This window comes from Leopardus geoffroyi, chromosome E2 (assembly GCF_018350155.1).
Source record: "Leopardus geoffroyi isolate Oge1 chromosome E2, O.geoffroyi_Oge1_pat1.0, whole genome shotgun sequence".
NCBI classification, from domain to species: domain Eukaryota; kingdom Metazoa; phylum Chordata; class Mammalia; order Carnivora; family Felidae; genus Leopardus; species Leopardus geoffroyi.
In genome coordinates this window covers 2,493,382-2,517,770 of record NC_059335.1, presented here as the reverse complement: position 1 = coordinate 2,517,770, position 24,389 = coordinate 2,493,382, and the positions used below count along the sequence as shown (strand labels likewise).

Here is a 24,389-nt window from a genome sequence, read left to right as displayed (position 1 = left end):
AGTGCCTGGTTCTCAGGTACATTAGGACCTGCCCCCAATTCAGTGCTCAGCACAGCCCCCCAGGATCACAGAGATGTTGGGGCTGAGAGGAAGAACCCTAGTTGTCTGCTCCTGAGGAGAGGCATGGCCGCTGCCCAGTATGTCTTTGAAACCTGTTCCCATGCTGGTTTTTGCCAACCTCACTTTAGGATCAAGTAGTTAGCTTTGTATTGGGGCGCCTGGGTGGCTCAGTTGGTTGTCTGACTCAGGTCATGGTCTCATGATTCGTGGTTTTCAAGCCCCACATCAGGCTCTGTGCTGTCAGCTCAGAGCCTGGAACCTACTTCTGATTCTGTATCTCCCTCTCTCTCTGCTCCTCTGCTGCTTGCACTTTGGGTCTCACAAAAAAAGGAATAAATGTTAAAAAAAAAAAAAAAAAAGTTAGCTTTGTATTAAATTTAAATTGCCAAGCCCTTTCCACACTACGTTTGAGTCTCAGAAGACAGGCTAGGTGTACTGTTCTCCCCTGAGGTAGTGTGGGATGTACACGATTTTATTTGTGTTGCTTTGAAGAAGTAGTTATATGTGCATGAAACATGATGCCAAAGTGCAGATGGGATGGGGGGATGGTGAATTTTTGAGTTTTCTTTTCCCATACCAAGTAACTTAGGTCCTCTCTTCAGAGACGGTCACTGCTGCCAATGTCATGATTATTTTTCCAGAACATGTCTGCCTTTTCGAACATATATATTACGTTTTCCATATTTCGTTTTCTCTAAGTGGTTTTTCTGTTCCCTTTTCACTGTCATTACATCACATCCTGGAGATCATTTCACGCAATTCGTGTACAGCAGATTTCTCCATCTTGGCACAGTTGACGTTCTCTGCTTTGGGGTGCTATCTTGTGCAATGTAAGGTGTTGAACAGCATCTTGGCCTCTGCCCACTAGACGCCAGGAGCACTACCACCACCACCCCATCTGTGACAACCACAAATGTCCCCAAACATTGCAAGTGTCCCCTGGGTGCAAAATTGTCCTCAACGAAGAAGCAGTGATGTGGTGTTACTTTGTTCCTTTTAAGATCTACCTGGTGTCGCATCATGTTCACGTAACACTCGCTTAGCCATTTCCCTATTGATGGGCAATTTGGTTGTCTCCAATCTCTTGGTAACTTACATTTGTTCAGCACTGGCACTGTTTTAAGTGTGTTACGTGCTTTCACTCATTTAGTCTTCAGAACAGTTGTGTGGCGTCAGTTGCTTGCGTCATTTGCCAGCGGAGGAAGCAGAGGCCCAGAGAGTACACTAGGGAAGGGTAGCAGAGTTAGAAGTTGAACCCAGACAGCCTCCAGGCACAAGTCCTTCACCGCAGGACCATACTGCCTCTTCCTATAAGTCTTGCCACACTGGACGCTCTTATGTGTCGTTTATATCCACATGCAAGGACTTCCAAAGACAAATACCAGAAATGAGGTTTACTATGTTGAGGGGGTGTGTGCCTTCAGGTTTCAAAGATGTTGCCAAATTATCCTCCTTTGAGGTGGTGGCAGTTTCTCTCCAGTCCGCACTCTGTGAGAATTCTACCCACAGCCTTTTCAGTGGATCTCAGGCTTCCTTGGTCTTTGGGATGCTTGGTGTAAACTGAGATAAAAGTGAGAAGAGAAGGAAGGGAAGAAATTACCATGTGCCTGTGTCTGAAAATAACTCTTAAAAAGGTAGTTCATGTAAACTTCTAACAGCTAATGGTGAGGTAGGTTTTCTTTACTCCAGTAATCGGCAGAGGCAGACTTTGAATCTGGAATAATCTAATACCAAACTGCTGTTCTTTCTTCTCCAGCATTGCTGGGCTCCTCAGAGAAAATGGTTTTGTGGACAAGGATTGTGCTTTTCTAGATTGGGTTGCATGGCTGAGTTCAGGCAGCTATGAGAAACCACAGGATGGACATGATGCCACTTCCTGCAGTAATCTGTTGTACTTGAGGAATTGGAAGGGGAAAAAAAGCCAAGGGATGTACTGATCTGGTAAATAGTTTAAAGTATGATTACATTAACACAGGCTCAGGTTTATTATGACGTAGGATGCCAAAGTCATGTGGATGTTTCAAAACGAAATAGAACCAACCAGCAGTAGTTTTCTATAATGAGGAAAGTGCCTTGGGGTGTGTCCCACAGAACTAGGCGTTACCTCTATGCTTTGGGAATGATAATTAAAAGTAGGAGAACTCCCAGGCAAAGAATTGAGCTTTATTTTCAGGCTGTGTGGCTGCGGAGTGCTGGGGCTGGCTCACACCAGTTCACAGACCTGTTCTGTACACCTTTCCCCAGCTGTAAGCTCAGTGACATCAGTTTGGTAGCTTACAGTGGGGCCCTAATGGGAGTGTTTACACCATGGAAATTGGCAAGGGCCACAAATCACTTAACACACCCCTGCCCTGGAGTCTAATGCAGAGAGAATTCAGGCATCTAAGACTTTTGGTAGGCCCCCTTGTCTGAGGCTGAAAATTTCAGGCTTCTTCTCTTCATGGCTTGGTCTTTCTGATGACCACACCCTGTCCAGGAGCCCACCCAGAGTCACCTCATTGAAACAAGAAACATTCCTAGTGTTCTTATCGCTTAAGCATTTACAAGGGTTTTAGGAGTTCCGTGGTACCAAGGAGGAAGGCAGAGACCAGTGTATGCCTTTTTAGTTCTCTCACACTTAGTGCGTTAGCAATGAGAGCTGCAGAGAAAAGAGAAGTCAGGGCTGGGCAAGGGAGACTGGGAGTGGTAGGTAGGAGGGCGGGAGGCAGGTTGCAGTGTTACTAGACAGGTTAGGGTGAGACTGGTAGAGAGTGAGATTGGAACAAAGAGAGAAAGGAGTGAGGAAGTGAGGCAGGGCTGTGGTAGCAAATTCTGGGACTGGCAAGGAGGCCTGCATGAGGAAGGAGAGAGATGTAGGATCTGAGTTCAAGTTTTGTTAAGCCTCAGGACAACTTCAGTAGTTCTGTATTGTTCTTGTTTAACGGGAGAAAAATGGCAGAGAGGTTCAGTAACGTGGCCGTGGTAACACAGCTAATGAAAATAGTCATCACACTTGGGTGGTCTGACTCCAGAGTGATGTTTGACACAGCCCTTCTCTCTGACCCAGAGTGGCTAGTGGGATATGTGGATCACCCTCAGCTTGAATCCGGGCTCTGCCAGTTCCCAGCCTTATATGACCTTGGGCAAGTAATCCCTGCTTCTCTGTGCTTCATTTTCCTCGTCTGGAAATGGCACTAATGAGAGTACCTGCCCCAGCAAGTTAGGAGCGAGGATTAAATGATGATCTTCACAAAAGTGCCCTGTATTTATTCATCTTAGTATTAATCTTAGGATTGCTACTCTTGCTTATTACTGCTTCTCTCTCTCTCTCTCTCTCTCTCTCTCTCTCTCTCTCTCTCTCTCTCAATGTTTATTTTTTAAGAGAGACTGAGGGAGGCGCAGAATCCAAAGCAGGCTCTAGGCTCTGAGCTGTTAGCACAGAGCCCAATGCAGGGCTTGAACCCACGAGCACTGAGATCATGGCCTGAACCAAAGTTGGTTCTTTAACTGACGGAGCTCCCCCAGGTGCCCTGCTTTTCTCTTTTAAATTTTTTTTTTTTCAACGTTTATTTATTTTTGGGACAGAGAGAGACAGAGCACGAACGGGGGAGGGGCAGAGAGAGAGAGAGAGAGAGAGACACAGAATCAGAAACAGGCTCCAGGCTCTGAGCCATCAGCCCAGAGCCTGATGCGGGGCTCGAACTCCCGGACCGCGAGATCGTGACCTGGCTGAAGTCGGACGCTTAACCGATTGCGCCACCCAGGTGCCCCTCTGCTTTTCTCTTTTTTTTTTAATTTTTTTTTTTTTTCAACGTTTATTTATTTTTGGGACAGAGAGAGACAGAGCATGAACGGGGGAGGGGCAGAGAGAGAGGGAGACACAGAATTGGAAACAGGCTCCAGGCTCTGAGCCATCAGCCCAGAGCCCGACGCGGGGCTCGAACTCACGGACCGCGAGATCGTGACCTGGCTGAAGTCGGACGCTTAACCGACTGCGCCACCCAGGCGCCCCTGCTTTTCTCTTTTAAAGAGAAAAGTGTAATAACCAAACATTCTTCTGGCTAGGTTCCCTTAAACAGTACAAGGTCATCTTCTGACTTGCATTTTGTAATTTTTTTTTTTAAGTTTTTTTTATTTGTTGAGAGAGAGAGGGGGAGAGAATGATCTGGAGAGGGGGACATAGGATCCAAAGCAGGCTCTGTGGTGACAGCAGAAAGCCCAATGTAGGGCTTGAAGTCTTAAACCATGAGATCATGCATGACCTGAGCTGAAGTTAGACACTTAACTGGCTGACCCACCCAGACTCCCCAATGACTTGGGATTTTGAATCAAAACATGACCATTTTCAAACTTGAAACTTAATTATGGCCTTGGTTTCATTTATCTTCCCTAACCCCACCCTCAAGGGAGAAAAAAAAAAAGAACATCTGTAGAGAGAAACATTCCTATTTCCGTCTTCCAGACCGTATGCTGCTATTCCTTTGTCATAGAAAAAAAAAAACAATTTGTGACGTATCCACTTTTGTTGGCACTGGGGTGTGATGATGGTATTCTTCAGGTGTGCTGAAGCATTTAGGTGTGAACTTCTATCATGTCTGTTACTTTGAAATGATTTCAGAAAAAAAGGAAAATGTTAACACTTGGTAAAAAGAAATCAGGTGTTCCTTTTATTGTTCTTTTTCCTAGATTTCAAATTTTTCGAAATGGAAATTATACTCCTATTTCTGCCTTTCCTAGACCCTGGCCTTCTCCAAAAGACAAGTTTAGAGGGCTTGGAATGACTGCTATTAGAAGTGTTTCTCTGTTAGATGATTTTGGCATAAAATGGTTACACTCCACTCCCACTTTCAGCATGCAAGGAAGCATTCTGGACTGGTTATTGATTCAGTCAACAAGAATTTCTTGAGCACTGCTCTGTGCCAGGCATGTTATTAGCTCCCAGAACAGTGAATGCAACAGTCAAAGTGCTTGTTCTCATGGAGCCCAAGTTAAGGTGAAGGAGATTGTTCCTACATAAACATAAACAAGCCGTTTTCAGGAGGCAGCTTGTGCTATGAAGGAAATGGGGCAATAGAATGGTGTAGACTCTAGTAGAGAGTAGTTGTCCTGTGGAAATGTAATGCAAGACACACAGTTTTCAATTTTCCAGCAGCAACATTGGAAAAATTAAAAAAAAAATCATTACAGTTAATTTTAGCATATTTTAACTTAATATATTCTAAGCATCAACTTGTAATCAATATAAACAATTACCAATGAGATATTTTACATTCTTTTCATACTAAGTCTTTGAAATCTGTGTTTTTTATACATGCAGTGCACCTCAATTCAGATACATAATTTACATTATTTGATCTGTATTTAAATTTCATAAAACTTACCATTGGAAAAGTAGATTCACACAGCCAGTTTCAAACATCCTTCAAAGTTTTACAGTAAATTGAAGATTAGTTTTTAATTTTATTTTTTATTTTTTTATTGTTATTTTTTAATGTTTATTTTAGAGAGATACAGAGTGTGAGTGGGGACAGTGGGGGCAGAGAGAGAGAGGAAGACACAGAATCCAAATCAGGCTTCAGGCTCCAAGCTGTCAACCCACAAAAGGCAAGATCATGGGGCTCAAACCCATGAAAGGCAAGATCATGACCTGAGCCGAAGTCAGATGCTTTAACTGACTGAGCCACCCATGCGCCCCTTTATTTATTTTTTTAATTAAAAAAAATTTTTTTTTAATTTTTTTTGAGAGCATGAGTGGGGAATGGGGACAGAGGGAGAGAGAATCTCAAGCAGGCTCCACTTTCAGCGTGGAGCCTGATGCAGGACTTGATCACCCCGGGGTCATGGCCTGCACCAAAATCAAGAGTCAGACGCTTAACCAACTGAGCCACCCAGGCGCCCCAGTATTTAATTTTAGATAACTAGGAGCGCCTGGGTGGCGCAGTCGGTTAAGCGTCCGACTTCAGCCAGGTCAGGATCTCGCGGTCCGTGAGTTCGAGCCCCGCGTCGGGCTCTGGGCTGATGGCTCAGAGCCTGGAGTCTGTTTCCGATTCTGTGTCTCCCTCTCTCTCTGCCCCTCCCCCGTTCATGCTCTGTCTCTCTCTGTCCCAAAAATAATTTTAGATAACTAAATTTTAATTCATTTATTTTAATATTTATTATTTTATTATGACTTTAGTAATAAATTAACTGAAATTAAATAACATTAAACACTCAATGGCACTAGCCTTATTTCTAGAACTCAGTTGTCACCAGTGGCAAATGACACACATGTAGAAAAACAGGTTCAGAGTGATAGAGGGGGCCTAATCCAGGCCACTGAAGTCTCTGCTGGATTTACACATACCTGCCTAATGAGTTCCTTCTTCAGCTCCTGTGTCCCCTCCACCCCTCACCAGCAGACACAGTTCATTCACCACATAGCCACCCAATAAATTTTGTTAAATGTTAAGTCGGATCTATCACTCTTCAGACCCCTGCTCCCTCAGTGATGTCTTATCACACTTAGGATCAATTCCAAGTGCTCCTGACCGTCTTCATGACGTGGCTCTCTCCTGACCTCAGCCATCTCCTAGGCCACCACTCTCCGCCTCATTCTTCAGCACACCATTCACTTCCCTGTACACACCAAGCACGTGCCTGCTGTAGGGTCTTTGCACCTGTTGTATCTCTACCTAGAATGTTCTTCTCCAAGTGCCTCACACACTACATTCAAACCTTAACTCAATGTTGCATCCTCTGAGAGGCCTCTCCCAACCACTCCATCACTCTACCCCTTCCTCTGTGTGTTTTTTTTTTTTTTTTTAAATATAGCAATGATCTGAGCTGACACTGTTCTGTATGCCCCACTGTTCTGTATTGCCCATTCCTGTTGGAGTAAAGTACATGGGAGCTGGTATTTCTCTGCTTTAACTCTCCTTTTTCCCCAACACCTGGGACATGCTTGGCACATAGTAGAAACTGAACAAATGCTTGCCAAATGAATGGATAGGTGTCTTCGTGTCTCATTTGCCTCCTGATCTGGAACCTTTTGTTGTCTTGGGAGCAGATAGCATTGGCCATTGCCCTTTCCCAACCCTGAGAAGGGGCAGGGATGCCGCAGAAATTGTTCTGTCATCCCTCCGTGTGTGTCTATGCACGTGTGTGTGTGTGTGTGCGCGTGTACGTGCATGGGTAACCAGGGGGAGGGGCCAGGGGATTTGTATCCTAAAGACTCTGGGAACACCCAAAAGGACCTGTTGTCCTCATGATTTCTCTTCTCCCCCAGCCCCACCTTTTCAGCCCTCTGCCCTTCTTCAAATGCGGACCCTCAACGGGGAGGAAAGGATGCCTGCTGCACGAGGGAAGTCCAAGTCCAAGGTAAATAGCGATTCTTCTTGGGGGTAAGTTTCATCTTATAAGACATAGGCCATTTGCTTTCCTTCCATGGAAACTTCTTACCTGACAGAATCCCATCCAAGACCTGTTTCTGTTTCCTCCCATCACCATGGAGGGTAGGAGCATAAGAGCTCTAGCACCCCACGTAACCACTCAGTGCCTGCCTCTCCTTTTTTCTCAGTGTACCCATGGCCATTCACCTATTTGTTCAGCATCTTCAGGGTGTCTGCCAGCGCTATTCCTCAGACAGAAGAGGGGAGCCACCATGATTTCTCGAGGTAGACCTGAGTGCCCAGGCAAGACCTCTGAGGCAGAGGAAGATTTGAGGTTGTGCTCTAGAGTTAATCTGTTAATGTTGCTTTGTTTTCACTTGTACAACCCATACGTACAAGGAGGAAATCTCTCTGTGTGTAAGAAATTCCACATAATCTTATATTCAGATTGGGTTTGTTGGAATCAGGCCAGTGAGTCAGCCTCCTATTAAAAAACATGCTTCACCACTTAAAAAAAAATTTTCTTTTGACGTTTATTTATTTATTTATTTATTTTTAATTTTTTTTTTTAACGTTTATTTATTTTTGAGACAGGGAGAGACAGAGCATGAACGGGGGAGGGTCAGAGAGAGAGGGAGACACAGAATCTGAAACAGGCTCCAGGCTCTGAGCTGTTAGCACAGAGCCCGACGCGGGGCTCGAACTCAGAGTGCGAGATCGTGACCTGAGCCGAAGTCGGCCGCCCAACCGACTGAGCCACCCAGGGGCCCCTGACGTTTATTTATTATTGAGAGACAGAGAGAGATAGAACATGAGCAGGGGAGGGGCAGAGAGAGGAGGAGACACAGAATCCGAAGGAGGCTCCAGGCTATGAGCTGTCAGCACAGAGCCCGACGTGGGGCTCGAACTTACGAACCATGAGATCATGATCTGAGCTGAAGTCAGACACTTAACCGACTGAGCCACCCAGGCGCCCCGTGCTTCACCACTTTAGATGATGAACTGATTTTCTACAGTAAACACCTTGAACGCAGTTTCTCTAACAAACATTTTTGCCCTATAAGTTATGTGTGTTCGTACTCTGTTGTTGTTATAACAAATTTCTGCAAACTTGGCTGCTCAATCAGCATGTATTTATGGCACACAGTTCGTGCATGGGTCAGAGGTCAGGCAGAGTGCAGCTTGGCCTGCCTTAGGTCTCATGAGGCTGAAATAAAGGTGTCGCTTGGCTCTGTGGTCCCATCTGAGGTTCAGGCTCTACTTCTAAACTCATTGGTTATTAGCATATTCAGTTTCTTCTTTCATCGTGGTCCCCTTCCATTTTCAAGCCAGCAGTAGCAGGTCAAATCAGGCTTCAGAAATCCCTGACTTCCTTTCTGTTCTCTTCCAGCTACAGAATATTCCCCACTGTTAGGGCTCCTGTGATTACATCACCCACCTAGATAATCCAGGATAATCTCCCTATGTAAGATCAACTGATTAGTAACCTTGATTACATCTACGAAGAATCTTGGGCCTGTGTAGTTTAGTCACATGCTCTTTAGAGAGTATGTGGTTAGGTGCATGAATCAGAAGCCAGCTGCTCAGATTGAATTCCATCTCCTCCATTCACTAGTTGTGGATCTTCCATAAATCACCTCCCCTTCTGGGCCTCCTGTTTATTCATCTGTAACATTGCTATGATCCTCTCAGCAGTGCCCCAGTCACTGGCTAACATGAGTCAGTACCTGTAGGGTACTTAGAAAAATGCTTTGCCTTTGTCAGTGCCCAGTAAATCCAAGTTGCTATGCTTTTTATGTGGCAGTCTATTTATTTTTTAGAGAGTGTATGAGTCAGGGAAGGGGGCAGAAGGGGAGAGAATCTTTTTTTTTTTTTTTTTATGTTTATTTATTTATTTTTGAGAGAGAGAATGAGCATGGGAGGGACAGAGAGAGGGGGAGACACAGAATCTGAAGCAGGCTGCAGGCTCTAAGCTGTCATCACAGAGCCTGACGCGGGGCTTGAACCCACGAGCTGTGAGATCATGACCTGAGCCGAAGTCGGACGCTCAACTGACTGAGCCACCCAGGTGCCCCTGGGAGAGAATCTTAAGCAGGATTCACCACATGCAGAGCAGAGCCTGATGCTGGGCTTGATCCCACAACCTGGGATCGTGATGTGAGCCAAAATCAAGAGTTGGATGCTCAACTGACTGAGCCACCCAGGTGCCCCCGTGATAGTCTTTTTTTTTTTTTTTTTTTTTTTTTTTTGATGTTTACTTATTTTTGAGAGTGAGAGCAGGGAGGGGCAGAGAGAGAGGGAGACACAGAATCTGAAGCAGGCTCCAGGCTATGGGCTGTCAACACAGCGCCTGACATGGGGCTCAATCCCACAAACCATGAGATCATGACCTGAGCTGAAGTTGGATGCTCAACTGACTGAGCCACCCAGGCGCTCTGACACAGTCTTTGATAATAGCTAAATCATATCATATTGTGTTGTATTTATTTTATTTAATATACCTGCCCCTCTTGGCCTCAGAACCCCAAATGTTTCCTGAAAAGATTCCTGGCACCATTTATGTCCCCTTTTAGGAACAAGTTCCTTGTTGTCTCTAGCCATGTGGAAGCATAAGCCCATGATGAAAGGACATGTGATTTTCTGTTTCAGGTGCCAGTGACATTTGGGGATTTGGCCATCTATTTCTCCCAGGAAGAGTGGGAGTGGCTGAGCCCCATTCAGAAGGATCTGTATGAAGACGTCATGTTGGAAAACTACCAGAATCTGGTCTCACTCGGTAAGGCCTGCCCCCGCCCCCCACCACCATAATCCACAACCAGCCTATTGTGGGACATAAATTAGTCTAGTCAGGAAAACAGAAGCCACTACAGTTTTGCTTTATTGTTTAACAGCTGTATTGATGTGTAATTCACATATATATACAATATATATAATTCAGTGGTTTTAAATGTATTTATAGAGTTGTACATCCATCACCACAGTCAGTTTTAGAACATTTTTATTACCCCAAAAGAAATCCCAGACCCATTAGCAACCACTCTTCATTTCTCCTTGCCCACTAATTCCTTTAGATTAGGCAAACACTAATCCACTTTCTGTCTCTATGAATTTGCCTGTTCTTGGCTTTTCATAGAAATGGAATCATAGGTATGTGGTACTTTTGTGCCTGATTTCTTTCACTTAACGTAATGTTTTTGAGGTTCATCTGCATTGTAGCATATATCAGTGCCCCTTTCTTTTTATGGCCAATAATATTCTACATTTTATTTGTCCATTCATCAGTTAATTGGCCTTTGGGCAGTTTTTAACTGGAGCTATTATGAATGTGCTGCTGTGAACATTCGCGTATGAATATTTTTGTGGACATGTATTTTCATTTCTTCGGGGTATATACCTAGGAGTGGAATTGCTATCATATGGTAACTATATATGTAACCTTTTGAGGGCACCCTCAAAATTTTTGAGAGAATTTTTTTTTTTTTTTTAATTTTTTTTTTTTTCAACGTTTATTTTATTTTTGGGACAGAGAGAGACAGAGCATGAACGGGGGAGGGGCAGAGAGAGAGGGAGACACAGAATCGGAAACAGGCTCCAGGCTCTGAGCCATCAGCCCAGAGCCTGACGCGGGGCTCGAACTCACGGACCGCGAGATCGTGACCTGGCTGAAGTCGGACGCTTAACCGACTGCGCCACCCAGGCGCCCTTTTTGAGAGAATTTAATAAAAGGAATCAGCAGGTACTGTTAAAAGGTAACTAGTGGACACAGCTGATTCATAGATGATAACTGTAGGTTGCAGCCACCACCATCATTGGGCTAGGCATACAAAGGGGAGAGTTTGGGGTTTTTAGGACTTGAAGGGACTCACACCTCTGAAGGAAGAGAGGTGTGCTGACTAATCTGTTACAGTCATGAAGAGTCAGGCTGAGGCTTGTTCTGAGAGTGCAGGAAAAAGAAAAATGAAAACCAGCAGAGCCCCTAGTGGTGGTTGCTGGTTGGTTGTTGGTGGATGCTGATAGGGAGCTGCTGATGAAGAAGTGTGGATTGCAGAGCCCCAGCCCCTCGACCCAAAACAGATCAAAGAAGGTGGGAGTGGGAGCTAAAGGCAATAGACTCAGGAGTTTCTGGCCTGACTTTTCAAGACCATAGTTGGCTTTGTAGAGTTAGAAATGAGCACCACCTCTCACTGTAACTGAACTTTCATCCTCCTTTTCCGCCTGCCCTTTACGTCTTCTGTGTACCCTTTGTGGTCATAAACCCCCGTTCCCATTGACATGGGGCTTGGCCCTGACATCTGTGGCATCCACATCCTGCTCAGTTCTGATGTTTTTCCCGAATGCAGGACTTTCCTTTCGGAGACCAAATGTGATCACCTTATTGGAGAAAGGGAAAGCACCTTGGATGGTGGAGCCAGTGAGAAAACGCCGGGGCTTGGGTGAGTGACAGAACCAAAGCCTATACACTGCCATTGTGTGTAAGAGCGCCCTGCATCTTGAGGGGGCAACCTCTTGATATTTGAGAGCTCCCAGTTTCCTTACCTTAAAGGCCCCAGGCCTGAGAAGAAAATTCCAGTCTCTTTTGTGCAAGCTCTAGAAGGAGAATAACCAACATTTAATAAACCTTTAGTAGGTAACAGACATACTTTAAGTATAGGTTCCTCCCAGTCCTCTAAGGTAGGTATTATTATTTCTGGTCTATATATGAGGAAACTGAAGATCAGAAGAGTTCAGTGACTTGCTTACGGTAACCCAGCTAGGAAGTGGCCTTAGAGCTAGGTTTGAACCCCAGTTTCTGGTCTCAGAAGCTCAGTTCTTAATGCCCTCATCCCAGCCTTCCCTGCCTCAGCATTTCCCTTCAGAGAAAGCATATTCCACCTTCTCTCATGATAGTATTTCTAACGATAATGTTCAAGCTCACGTCGTTCCTTCATTCTTTTAAAAAAAAAAAAAATTTCCACAACTGTTCACTTTGACTACTTTCCAAGAGCTCATTCTCTTTTCTGATAGATTCTTTTTTTATCAGGTTATTTTTACTTACTTAAACAGTCTTATAAGAATTTTTTAGTTGTAAAAAAATTCATAATATTGAGTTCATTTTAACCATTTTTAATGTATAGTTAAGTGTATTCACAGAACTTTTTCATCTTCTAATAACTTCTGAAACTATACTCACTAAACACTAATTTCCCTCCACCCCTCCACCCAGCCTTCAGTAGTCACCTTTCTTTATATTTCTCTGATTTTGATTACCGTGGATACTTTGTATGAATGGAATCATACAGTATTTGATCTTTTATAACTGTTTTTTTGTTTTTTGTTTTTTGTTTGTTTGGTTTTTTTTGCTGAGCATAATGTCCTTGAGGTTCATCCATGTTGTAGCTTATAAGTGACAGGATATTTCTTTTTTAAGGCTGCATAATACTTCATTATATTTATCACATTTTTTGTATCCATTTATCAATGGATAATTGGGTTGTTCTGCTTTTGGCTACTGTAAATAATACTGCAATGAACATGGGAGTACAGACATGTATTTAAGATCCTGATTTCAGTTTTTTTGGATATGTATCCAGAGGTAGGATTGCTGGATCATATGATAATTTTATTTTTTATTTTCTGGGGAACCTCCGTACTGTTTTCCATCGTGGCTGCACCATTTGTCATTTCCACCAATAGTATACAAGAGTTCCGGTTTTTTGTCAACACTTGTTATTTTTTGTTTTTTTTGATAGTGGCCATCCTTACAGGTGTGAGGTGATACTGTGGGTTTGATTTGCATTTCTTTAGTGATTAGTGATGTTGAGCATCTTTTCATGGGTGTATTGGCCATGTGTATAAGTGTCTATTCAGGTCTTTTGCTTGTTTGTTAAAATAGGGTTGTCATCTGTTGTGGAGTTGTAGTTCTTTATTCTGTGTATTAGTCCCTTATCTGATGGATGATTTGCAATTATTTTCTCTTATTTCATAGATTGCGTTTTCACTCTCTTGATTGTTCCTTTTGACATGCAGATGTAGTCCTATTTTTTATTTTGTTGCTTGTGTTTTTTGGTGTCATATCTCAGAAATCAATGCCAAATCTAATGTCTGAAGCTTTTTCCCCAATGTTTTATTCTAAGAGTTCAGTAGTTTTATTTTATTTATTTATTTGTTTATTTATTTATTTATTTATTTTTAATGTTTATTATTTTTGAGAACGAGACAGAGAGAGAGAGCAATCGGGGAGGAGCAGAGAGAGGGAGACAGAATCTGAAGCAGGTACCAGGCTCTGAGCTGTCAGCACAGAGCCTGATGCAGGGCTTGAACTCATAAATCGCGAGATCATGACCTGAGCCGAAGTCAGACACTCAACTGACTGAGCCACCAGGCACCCCAAGAGTTCAGTAGTTTTAGATTTTACGTTTAGGTCTTTAATCTATTTTGAGTTAAAATTTTTGTTTTTGGAAGAGTGAGAGAGAAGGAATCGCAGGTAGGCTCCCCGTGGTCAGGACAGAGCCCAAGTGGGGCTCCAACCCACAAACAGTGAGATCATGATCCAAGCCGAAATCTAGAGTGGGATGCCAGTCAACTGAGCCACCCAGGTGCCCCCCCACCCTTGAAGTTTATTTTGTTGTTGTTACTTGGGTTTTGTAGGGTTTTTTTGGGAGAGAGAAAGAGAGTGAGCAGAAGAGAGGGGCAGAGGGAGAGAGAATCTTAAACATGCTCCACCATGCTCAGTGCAGAGCCTGATGCAGGGCTTGATCCCATAACCCTGGGATCATGGCCTGAACTGAAATCAAGAGTCTGTCACTCAACCCCCTGAGCCACTTACACCTTATATATAAAGTGTAAGGAAGGGTCCAAGATCATTCTTTCGCATGTAGATACCCAGTTTTCCCAGTCCTGATTGTGAAAGAGACTGCCCTTTCTTCTTGAGTGGTATTGGCCTCCTTATTGAAAATCATTTGACCAGATATGCAAGTGTATATTTCTCGACTTTGTATTCTCTTCTGTTAGTCTTTATATCTATCTTTTATCCACTACCATATCATCTTAATTACTGTTGATTTGTAGTGTGTTTTGAAGGATTTTTTAAATTATTTATTTGTTTTCTTTTAGAGAGACCATGTGAGCTGGGGAGAGGGGCAGAGGGAGAGAGACAGAGAATCCCAGACAGGCTCCACACTCAGTACAGAGCCTGATAGGACCCTCGATCCCATGACCCTGGGATTATAAGTGCAGCGAAGTCAAGAGTTAGATGCTCAGCCAGCTGAGCCACCCAGGCGCCACAGGCCCTGCTTTTTTAGTATGTTTTGAAATCAGAAAGTGTGAGGCATCTAACTTTGTTTCTTTTTTTCAAGATTGGCTATTTGGGGTCCCTTGACATTGTATATGAATTTTAGGAATTTTTTTCTATTTCTGTAAAAAATGTCATTGGGATTTTGATAGGAATTGCATTGAATCTGTAGATTGCTTTGGGTGGAATATTAAGTCTTCCAGTCCGCATGCACAGGATAGCTTTCCATTTATTTGTACCTTTGATGACTTTTAGCAGTGCTCTGTAGTTTTCCATGTACAAATTGCTTGAGTTAAATTTATTCCTGAATATTTTATCATTTTTGATGCTATAGTAAATGGGATTGTTTTTCTTGTTTCCCTTTCTGAGTAGTCATTGTTAGTGTATAGAAACACAACTGATTTGAGTCTTGATTTTGTATCCTGCTGTTTTATTTGATTGGATTTGTTTATTGGTTCAAACATTTTGTATGTCTGTGTGGAATGTTTAGGCTTCTCTACAAAGAAGATCATGTCATCTGTGAACAGGCAGAATGTCACTTCTTTTCCTTGTTTTAATGCTTTTTATTTCTTGTTTTAAAAAACTGCTCTGGTTTGAGGCACCTGGGTGGCTCAGTTGGTTAGGTGTCTGACTTTGGCTCAAGTCATGACCTCACGGTTCATGAGTTTGACCCCTGTCAGCACAGAGCCCGAAGCCTGCTTCGGATTCTGTGTCTTCCTCTCTCTGCCCTTCCCCTGCTTGCATTCTGTCTCAAAAATAAATAAACATTTAAAAAATTAAAAAAAAACAACCCCACTGCTCTGGCTACAACTTCTGGTACTATGTTGAATAGCAGTGGTGAGAGTGAGCATTCTTGCCTTGTTTCTGATCTTAGGAAAGGGTTTTAGTCTTTCCATGTTTACTGTGATATTTGCTGTGGGTTTTTCAATTATGGATTTTATTATGTTGAGGTAGTTTCTTTCTATTTGTAGATTGTTGAGTGTTTTTATCATGAAAGGGTTTTGAATTTCGTCAAAAGTTTTTTCTGTATCAATTGATCATCATGTGGCTTTTGTCCTTTATTTTGTTAATGTGATGTATAACAGTGATTGATTTTCCCATATTGAACTGTCCTTGCTTTCCAGGTGTAAATCCCACTTGCTCGTGTGTGTGATCTTTTTAATGTGCTGTTAAGTTCAGTTTGCTAGTATTTTGTTTAGAATTTTTGCATTAATATGCATCAGAGGTACTCATCTGTAGTTTCCTTTTCTTGTGTTGCCTTTGTCTGATTTTGGTATTAAGGTAAAAGTAGCCTCATATAATGAGTTTTATCAAGTATTCTTTTTGCTTCTGTCCTCTGAAAGAGATGATGGAGAATTGGTATGAGTTCTTTTAAATATTTGTTAGAACATCAGCAGATGCATCTGGGCCTGGTGCTTTCTGTTTTGGAAGGTTATTGGTTCCTTTTTTTTTTTTTTTTTTTTTTTTTTTTAAGTTTATTTTGAGGGAGAGAAAGAGCAGGAGGCTGAGAGAGAGCCTGTCAGCACAGAGCCTGATTCAGGGCTTGAACTCCCATGAGATCATGACCTGAGCCAAGCCCGAGTTGGATGCTTAACCAACTGAGCCACCCAGGTGCCCCTATTGATTCAATTTCTTGAATAGATAGAGGCCTATTCACATTTTCTGATTTCTTGTGTGACTTTTGGAATACTGTTCCTTTCAACAAAATGGTCTCTTTCATCTAGGTTATCAAATTTAAGGCCATAGAAGTTGTTCATAGTTTTCCTTTATTATTCTTTTAATTTTCATGAAATGTGTATTTCTGTCGTGTCTTTCATTTCTGATATTAGTAGTTTGTGTTTTCTCTATTTCTTGGCCTAGCTAGAACCTTATCAATTTTAGTGATTTTCAAAGAACCAGGTTTTGGTTTCATTGTATTTTTCTGTTGATTTCTTGTTTTCAATTTCAGTGAGTTTTGCTGTAATTCTTATTTTTTTCTGCTTATTTTAATGTTTGTTTTTGAGAGAGAGAGCAGGGGAGGGATAGAGGATCCAAAGTGAGCTCCGCATTGACAGTAGTGAGCCCAATTTGGGGCTCAAACTCATTAACCGTAAGATCATGACCTGAGCCAAAGTCGGACGCTCAACCAACTTGAGCTACCCAGGTGCCCCTCTTCTGCTTATTTTGGATTTGATTTGCTCTTTTAATGTTTTCCTGAGAAGGAAACTTAGATTACTGATATTATGTATTTATTTTTTAAGTTTATTTTTTTTGAGAGACCGAGTGTGCGCCAGCAGGGGAGGGGCAGAGAGAAAATCCAAGCAGGCTCCATACCGTCCACGCACAGCCTGATGCAGGGCATGATCCCGTGAACTGTGAGATCATGACCTTAACTGAAATCAAGATTTGGATGCTCAATGGACTGAGTCACCCACGTGCCCCTCATTTTAGATCTTTGTTCTTTTCTAATGTGCTATATAGTGCTATAAATTTCCCTAGGATAAACACTAGTTTCGTTGCATCCCACAAATTCTGGTAAGTTGTGTTTCTGTTTTCATTTAGTTAGAATATTTAAAAATTTCTTTTGAGAGTTTTTTTTTGTTTTTTTTTTTTTTTGTTTTTTTAATTTGACAGTGCGGGTGCATGAACAGGGAAGGTGCAGAGAGTGAGGGGAGAGGGATTCCCAAGCAGGCTCTGCTTTGTCAGCACAGAGCGTCATGCAGGGCTCTATCTCACAAGCCATGAGATAATGACCTGAGCCAAAATCAGGAGTTTGATTCTTAACTGACTGAGTCACCCACATACCCCTCATGTGTTGTTGAAAATGTATTATTTAACCTCCAAGTATTTACGGATTTTCCACTGATCTTTCTGTTACTGATTTCCAGTTTAATTTCACTGTGGTCTGAGAGCACTGTGTGATTTCTGTTCGTTGTTAAGGTGTGTTTTAAGGCCTAGAATGTTGTCTGTCTGTCTTGGGGAATATTCTGTGTAAGCTTGGGGACAATGTGACTTACTACTGTCATTGGATGAAGTAGTCTGTAGATGTCAGTTATATTCAATTGAAAATGGTGTGGTTGAGTTCCCCTGAATTTTCTGCTTGCTCAATCTGTTCATTTATGAGGGAAGGATGTTGAAGTGTTTTAATAACTATGATAGTGGATTCATATATTTCTCCTTGCAGTTTTACAGTTTTTGTTGATTGTAGTTTGATGCTCTGTTGTTAGGCATATACACATTAAGAATTGTTATGTTTTCTGAAGAATTGATTCTTTCATTATGTAATGCCCCTCTTTATCCATGATAACTTTCCATGCTTTTAAGTCTGCTCTGTCTAGAATTAATATAGCTACTCCTGCTTTCTTTTGATTAGTGTTGGCATGGTATATTTCTCTCCATTCATTTACTTTTTAAAAAATTTATTAATGTACTGTTTAATTTACATCCAAGTTAGCACATGGTGCAACAATGATTTCAGGAGTAGATTCCTTAATGCCCCTTACCCATTTAGTCCATCTCCCTTCCCACAACCCCTTCAGCAACCCTCTGTTCTCTATATTTAGGAGTCTCTTATGTTTTGTCCCCCTCCCTGTTTTTATATTATTTTTGCTACCCTTTCCTTATGTTCATCTGTTTAGTATCTTAAATTCCACATGTGGGTGAACTCGTATGATATTTGTCTTTCTCTAATTTCACTTAGCATAATACCCTCTAGTTCCATCCACATAGTTGCAAATGGCAAGATTTCATTCATTTTGATTGCTGAGTGATACTGTGTTGTGTATATATACCACATCTTCTTTATCCATCCATTCATTTACTTTTAATCTATGTCTAATCTATATCTAAAGTGGGTTTTTTACAGACAACACACAATTGGTCCATGTTTTTTAATTCACCCTGACAGTCTCTCTTAATTGTTACAGTAATTGTACTGTTGACATTCAAAGTGATTACTCATATAGTTGGATTGATATCTACTTCTATACATAATAAATATTTTTTATTGTCTTTATTCCTGCTTTTGTCTTCTCTTTTTCTGCTTGTTGTGGTTTTATTTTGTTTTTTGTTTATATATTTTTAAGTAGGCTCTACACCCAGTGTGGGGCTTGAACTCAAACCCTGAGATCAAGAGTTGCATGCTCCACCAACTGAGCCAGCCAGGCGCCCCTCTGCCTATTGTGTTTTTAAACGAGCATTTCATATGATTCCAGTGTTATCAATTATACTTTTTTGTTTTTTAAGTGGTTGCCTTAGAGTTTACAGTATACCTTTACAACTAATCCAAGTCCACTTTCAGGTACCAGTATATCACTTCATGGGACTGTGCCTTATAATAACAAAATAATGCTAATTTCTTCCTCCCATCACCTGTATCATTGTTATCAGTCATTTCATTTATATATAAATATGATAAGCATGTATATATTACATGTACATACATAAGATGAAAAGATGACCAAACATTATTGAATACACATTGATGCTATTATTTTGAATAAACTATTACTGTTAGGTCAGTTAAGAATAAGAAAACTAGGGGTGCCTGGGTGGCTCAGTCGTTGGGTGTCTGACTCTTGGTTCCAGCTCAGATCATGATCTCACAATTTGTGAGATCAAGCCCCACGTCGAGCTCTAGGCTGACAGCATGGAACCTGCTTGAGATTCTCTGTCTCTCAAACTTTAAAATGAAAATGATAAGAAAAATAAAGTTTTTTTTCTTTTTTTTTTTTCTTCACTTATTGTTTCTTCATTGCTCTTCTTTTCTTTCTTCTTTCTCCTAGTAGTTTCATAATACGTTTGTCACTTTTTTGTAGTTGTCCCACGGTCTTTGGATATTCTGTTCTCTTTTTTTCAGTCTTTATTTACTGTGCTTTCCAAGTTTTAAGGGTTCTTTTTTTTTTTTTAAGTTTATTTTAGAGAGCAAGAAAGCACATGAGCATGAGCAGGGTAGGGGCAGAGAGGGAGAGGGAGGATCCCAAGCAGGCTCCACACCATCAGTGTAGAGCCTGACACAGGGCTCAGACTAACAAACTGTGAGATCATAACATGAGCCAAAATGAAGGGTCAGATGTTGAACCGACTGAGCCACCCAGGAGCCCCTGATTTTTAAGAATTCTAATTTACCAATAGAATAAATCCTTTAGCTCTCAGAATCTTTCTTCAGCTGTGTTGAATTCTGTCCAAGTCATTCTTTATTTCTGTTACAGTGTTTTTGATCTCAAACATTTTGTTTTGGTTCTGAGAATTTCCATCTCTCTGCTTACATTGCCCATCTGTCTAATACACTGTATACTTTATCATTAGAGCCCTTAACATATTAATCAATTTTAAATTTCTGGTCTGAGAATTCTAGCATCCCTGCCATATCAGTCTGATTTTGATGCTTGCTCTTTCTCTTCAAATTGTGTTATTTGCCTTTTGGTATGCCTTGGAAGTTTTTTTTTTTTTACTTGCCAGAGGTGATGTACCAGGTAAAAGGAACTATTGTAAACAGCCCTTTAGTGATGTGTGATGGGTGAGGTGTGTCTTTTAGGGAGCCTTTGCCTCTGGAATGTGAATGTCTTCAGTTTCTCAGTGCCCCCCCCCCACCAAAACCCTATCCCTTTAGGAGGGACAGGATGGCTAGAGGCCGCTGAAATTGGAGGCAGCCGTTTGTACTCTCCCCTGTCTTATGGATCCAAGAAGAGTTGTTGGTTTTAACATCTGTTTAGCTTTTTACTTGTTAGGATGAAGTTGTGCTTTCCCAGCTGCTTACATGAAGAACCGCAAACCAGAATTCCAGTGTTTTGTTAGTTTGTTTTTTTAAGATTGGATTTTAAGAATACATTTTAAAAATTTACAATTTCATTGGGATGTAATGTACATATTGTAAAATTCACTTAAGTGTATAATTCAGTGGTTTTTAATAAAGTTGACAACTTGTTTAGCCATCACCATAATCTAGTTTTAGAATATTTTTATCACCCTAATAAAATTCTTCATGTCCATTTACAATTAAACCCTAGTCCCACCTCCAGCCCCAGGCAACTACTAATTTACCTTCTGTTTGTAGTTTACCTTCTGCCTTTTTTGGACCTTTCATGTAATAAAAGTACATTCATCTAATGAATAACCTATGGAGTTTAATATGGTATGTGGTATGAATTTATCCTACAAATAAAACTTTGATTTATTAATTTCAAATCACAAGCTTTCCTGATTTTTAATTACTAAATATTTCTATAAAGCCTTTTGGCATGTTAAAATTACAGTAAGATACTACAAAGTTTTTCTTCTGGTTATCATCATTGTTATTATGTTTGATGATGATTGATATTGTAGTTATCATTGATAATAACTGCACAGAAACTTCATTTTTCCAGTATAGGAAAACAAATATTGAATTTCTTGGTGTCTTTCAGACTCAAGGTCTAAATATGAGACCAAGAAGTTACCAACATCTCTGTGCAACAAATCTGGGCAAAGCAGCTATCAGAAACCAGTTTCTGCATCACAAAAAGTTGCCGTAGGAAAGAAAGGCTGCAAGAAAAGTTCAGTCCTAGTAAAACCCAAGAAAGTGCATTCAGGAAAGAAATCTTTAAAATGTAATGACTGTGGGAAAACCTTTGGTCAAAGTTTATCTCTTAAACTTCATCAGAAATCTCATACTAGAGAGAAGCCTTATGAATGCAGTAATTGTAGAAAAGCTTTCAGGCAGATCTCATCCCTCATTCTTCATCAAAAAATTCACAATGGAAGGAAAAGCCATGAATGTGATAAGTGTGGAGAAAACTTCATTCAAAGAACATCTCTTATTCTACATGGGAAAGTTCATAATGGAAAAGAAATCTTTGACTGTGGGAAGGCCTTGAGTCAGTACCCAACTCTCACTGTGGGCCAGAAAATTCACTTTGTTGAGAATATCCACCAGTGTGGAAAGTGTGGGAAAGACTTCATTCGAAAGTCATCCCTTTTACTTCATAAGAAGATTCACAGCAAAAAGAAATTACATAAATGCAATAAATGCGGGAGAGGCTTCAAAAACAAATCAGCCCTTGTTATACATAAAAGAATTCACACTGGAGAGAAAACCTATGAAAGTGAGAAGACCTTAAGTCAGAGTCCACTGCAGAAAAGTCACCATTTAGAGAATCCTTATAAATGCAGAGAATGTGGAAAATCCTTTAATAGGATTTCATCCATTTTGCTTCATCAGAGAATTCACACATCAAAGAAACCCTACAAATGTGATAAATGTGACAAGGTCTTCAGGCGCCTTTCAACCCTTATTCTACATCTAAGAATTCATAATGGAGAGAAACTCTACAGATGCAGTAAATGTGAAAAGGTCTGTAATCGGCATTCATCCCTTATTCAACATCAGAAAGTTCATACAAGGAAAAAGAAACTGTTTGAATGTAAGGAATGTGGGAAGATGTTTTCTGGAACTGCCAACCTTAAAATACATCAGAACATTCATTCTGAAGAGAAGCCTTTCAAATGCAATAAATGTAGTAAAGTTTTTGGTCGTCAGTCATTTCTTATTGAACATCAGAGAATTCATACTGGAGAAAAGCCCTATCAGTGTGAGGAATGTGGAAAAGCCTTCAGTCATCGAATATCTCTTACTCGGCATAAGAGAATTCATACTGAAGATAGACCCTATGAATGTGATCAGTGTGGGAAAGCCTTCAGTCAGAGTGCACACCTTGCTCAACATGAAAGAATTCACACTGGAGAAAAACCATATACGTGCAAAACATGTGGGAAGGCCTTTAGTCAACGCACATCCCTTATTCTACATGAAAGAAGTCATACTGGAGAGAAACCCTATGAATGTAATGAATGTGGGAAGGCATTTAGTAGTGGCTCAGATCTTATTCGGCATCAGAGAAGTCATTCTTCAGAGAAACCATATGAATGTAGTAAATGTGGGAAGGCATATAGTCGGAGTTCATCTCTGATTCGACATCAGAATACACATTCTGAGGAAAAAGCCTAAGTTTGTTTTAAGTATGTGAAAGCGTAGAATGAGGCTATAAAAGTAGCAGAGACCAAGGCATGGGAAAAATGCCTTTGTCTATAACCTAAATTTTGTAAAAATGGGACCGTCTTGGTGATGTGTCCCACTTTGAAAGCCAAAGAGCAAAAGTCATTAGGGTGACTTTGACCAGACAATTTGTGATCAACCGAGGCAGTGATGTTACCATAGGTCTTAATTTCAAAGCAGCAAGTTCAGATGACTGGATCATTTTTAATGAAGACCACTCTTCATTCCATAAGACACTGATATTTTATTTGCAGTGTAATTTAGAAAGCTGTTTCATTAGTCACATACAACAAAGTGGAACCACAAAGCCCATATTTATAGATGGGGCTTTGAGCCTTATTTAAGGTCACATGAAGAAAGAGTTTTAAGTTTGTCCCTTAGAACTAGACTATCATGTATAAGAGATTTCCTGGGCAAAAGAGGGTGCTACTTTCAGCTGACAGAAAATTGTGGGTGAGAAAAAAGTAGAGTGAATCTTCAAGTGGATAAAGATAACACTCATAATGTGTGTGAATCAGTAGAGTTACTATCATACTGTCTCCATGAATATGAAGATACATAATCTTCATGGTATGAAAAATCTTAACAAGCCTGAGACAGGCTAATGGGAAAAAAGAAGCCAGGATATACTGAAGAATGGGAACTTAAGAGCAGGGAGAAATTATTTGTTACTGTTTTATTTGAAAAGAAATTTGTTTATATTTATATGAATAAACAGTGGTATTTTCATGTAAGAACAGTGGTGTGCAATAAGTGACTGGTGGAGAATGAGATGCCATTCCCTAAATGTGTCCTCTCAGAATTTATATGTCAAACCCCTAACCTCTAAAGATAGGGACCTTTGGGAGATAATTAGGGATAGATGAGTTTATGAGGGTACATCATGATAGGATTAGTGTCTTTAAAAGAAAGGATGCCAGAGAGCTTGCTCTCTAAGCCATGAGAAGATACTACAAGAAGGTGGCTGTCTGCAAGCCAGGAAGCTAGCTCTCCCTACCATCCAACCATGTGGCACCCTGATCTCCAGAACTGAAGAATAAGTTTCTTTTGTTTAAGTCACCCAGGATATGGTATTTTGTTATGGCAGCCCAAGCTGACTAATACATGGGAGGAAACTCTGGATTTATGTACCAGTCTCTTTTCCTGTCAGCTAATCACCATATGTAACAGCTTTCAGTCCCTGTTTCCCGCTTGTACAAAGTATGTAAGAAATAAAATCAGAGTTCTTTTTGTTACTGGGTTATATACGGTTGGAGTATTCTGCAAAAACCATTTTTGTAAACACCCGTATCTTGCTAAGATAACTGCGAAATGTATAACCATGAGAGTTACGCCATTCTAACTTTGACCATAACTGAGAAAATAACATCCAGATTTGTGAAGGGTAAGCATGCATATAGGATAATAGAACAGTTAACTTTTCATTTACACTTGTCATAGTACTGTAAAAGCATAAAATATCTCCAACACTTGGAGCAAATGGGTGAGCAAATTAACAGAATGCTCATGGAGAGGCAGGTCTATTCTTCCTCCCCTTCCACACCCCTGGCTTTGTTAATTTCTTTGCCAACCTGCCATAGAGATTGGTTCCAAATCAATGGTCACAAACCTACTATATGTAATATAAACTAATAAGACATTGTACTTGCCTGCAGACGTTTAGAGTTTTCTAGGGAATACATAATATTAAAATGTGGAAACA

General features: G+C 40.9%; 1 protein-coding gene across 5 annotated transcripts in view; it reads left to right on the top strand.

Annotated features, from left to right (window-relative positions):
• The window catches only part of ZNF667 (zinc finger protein 667), a 60,916-nt gene extending 36,994 nt beyond the window's left edge, over positions 1-23,922 (top strand). For all 5 annotated transcript variants that reach the window (XM_045440251.1, XM_045440249.1, XM_045440247.1 and 2 more), the window contains exons 2-5: positions 7,304-7,395; positions 10,056-10,182; positions 11,747-11,839; positions 21,060-23,922. In XM_045440251.1, coding sequence (XP_045296207.1) covers positions 7,336-7,395; positions 10,056-10,182; positions 11,747-11,839; positions 21,060-22,639 — 1,860 coding nt within the window. In that variant the 5' untranslated portion in view covers positions 7,304-7,335 and the 3' untranslated portion in view covers positions 22,640-23,922. The remainder of the gene's footprint in view (positions 1-7,303; positions 7,396-10,055; positions 10,183-11,746; positions 11,840-21,059) is intronic.
• The last annotated feature ends 467 nt before the right edge of the window (positions 23,923-24,389 follow it).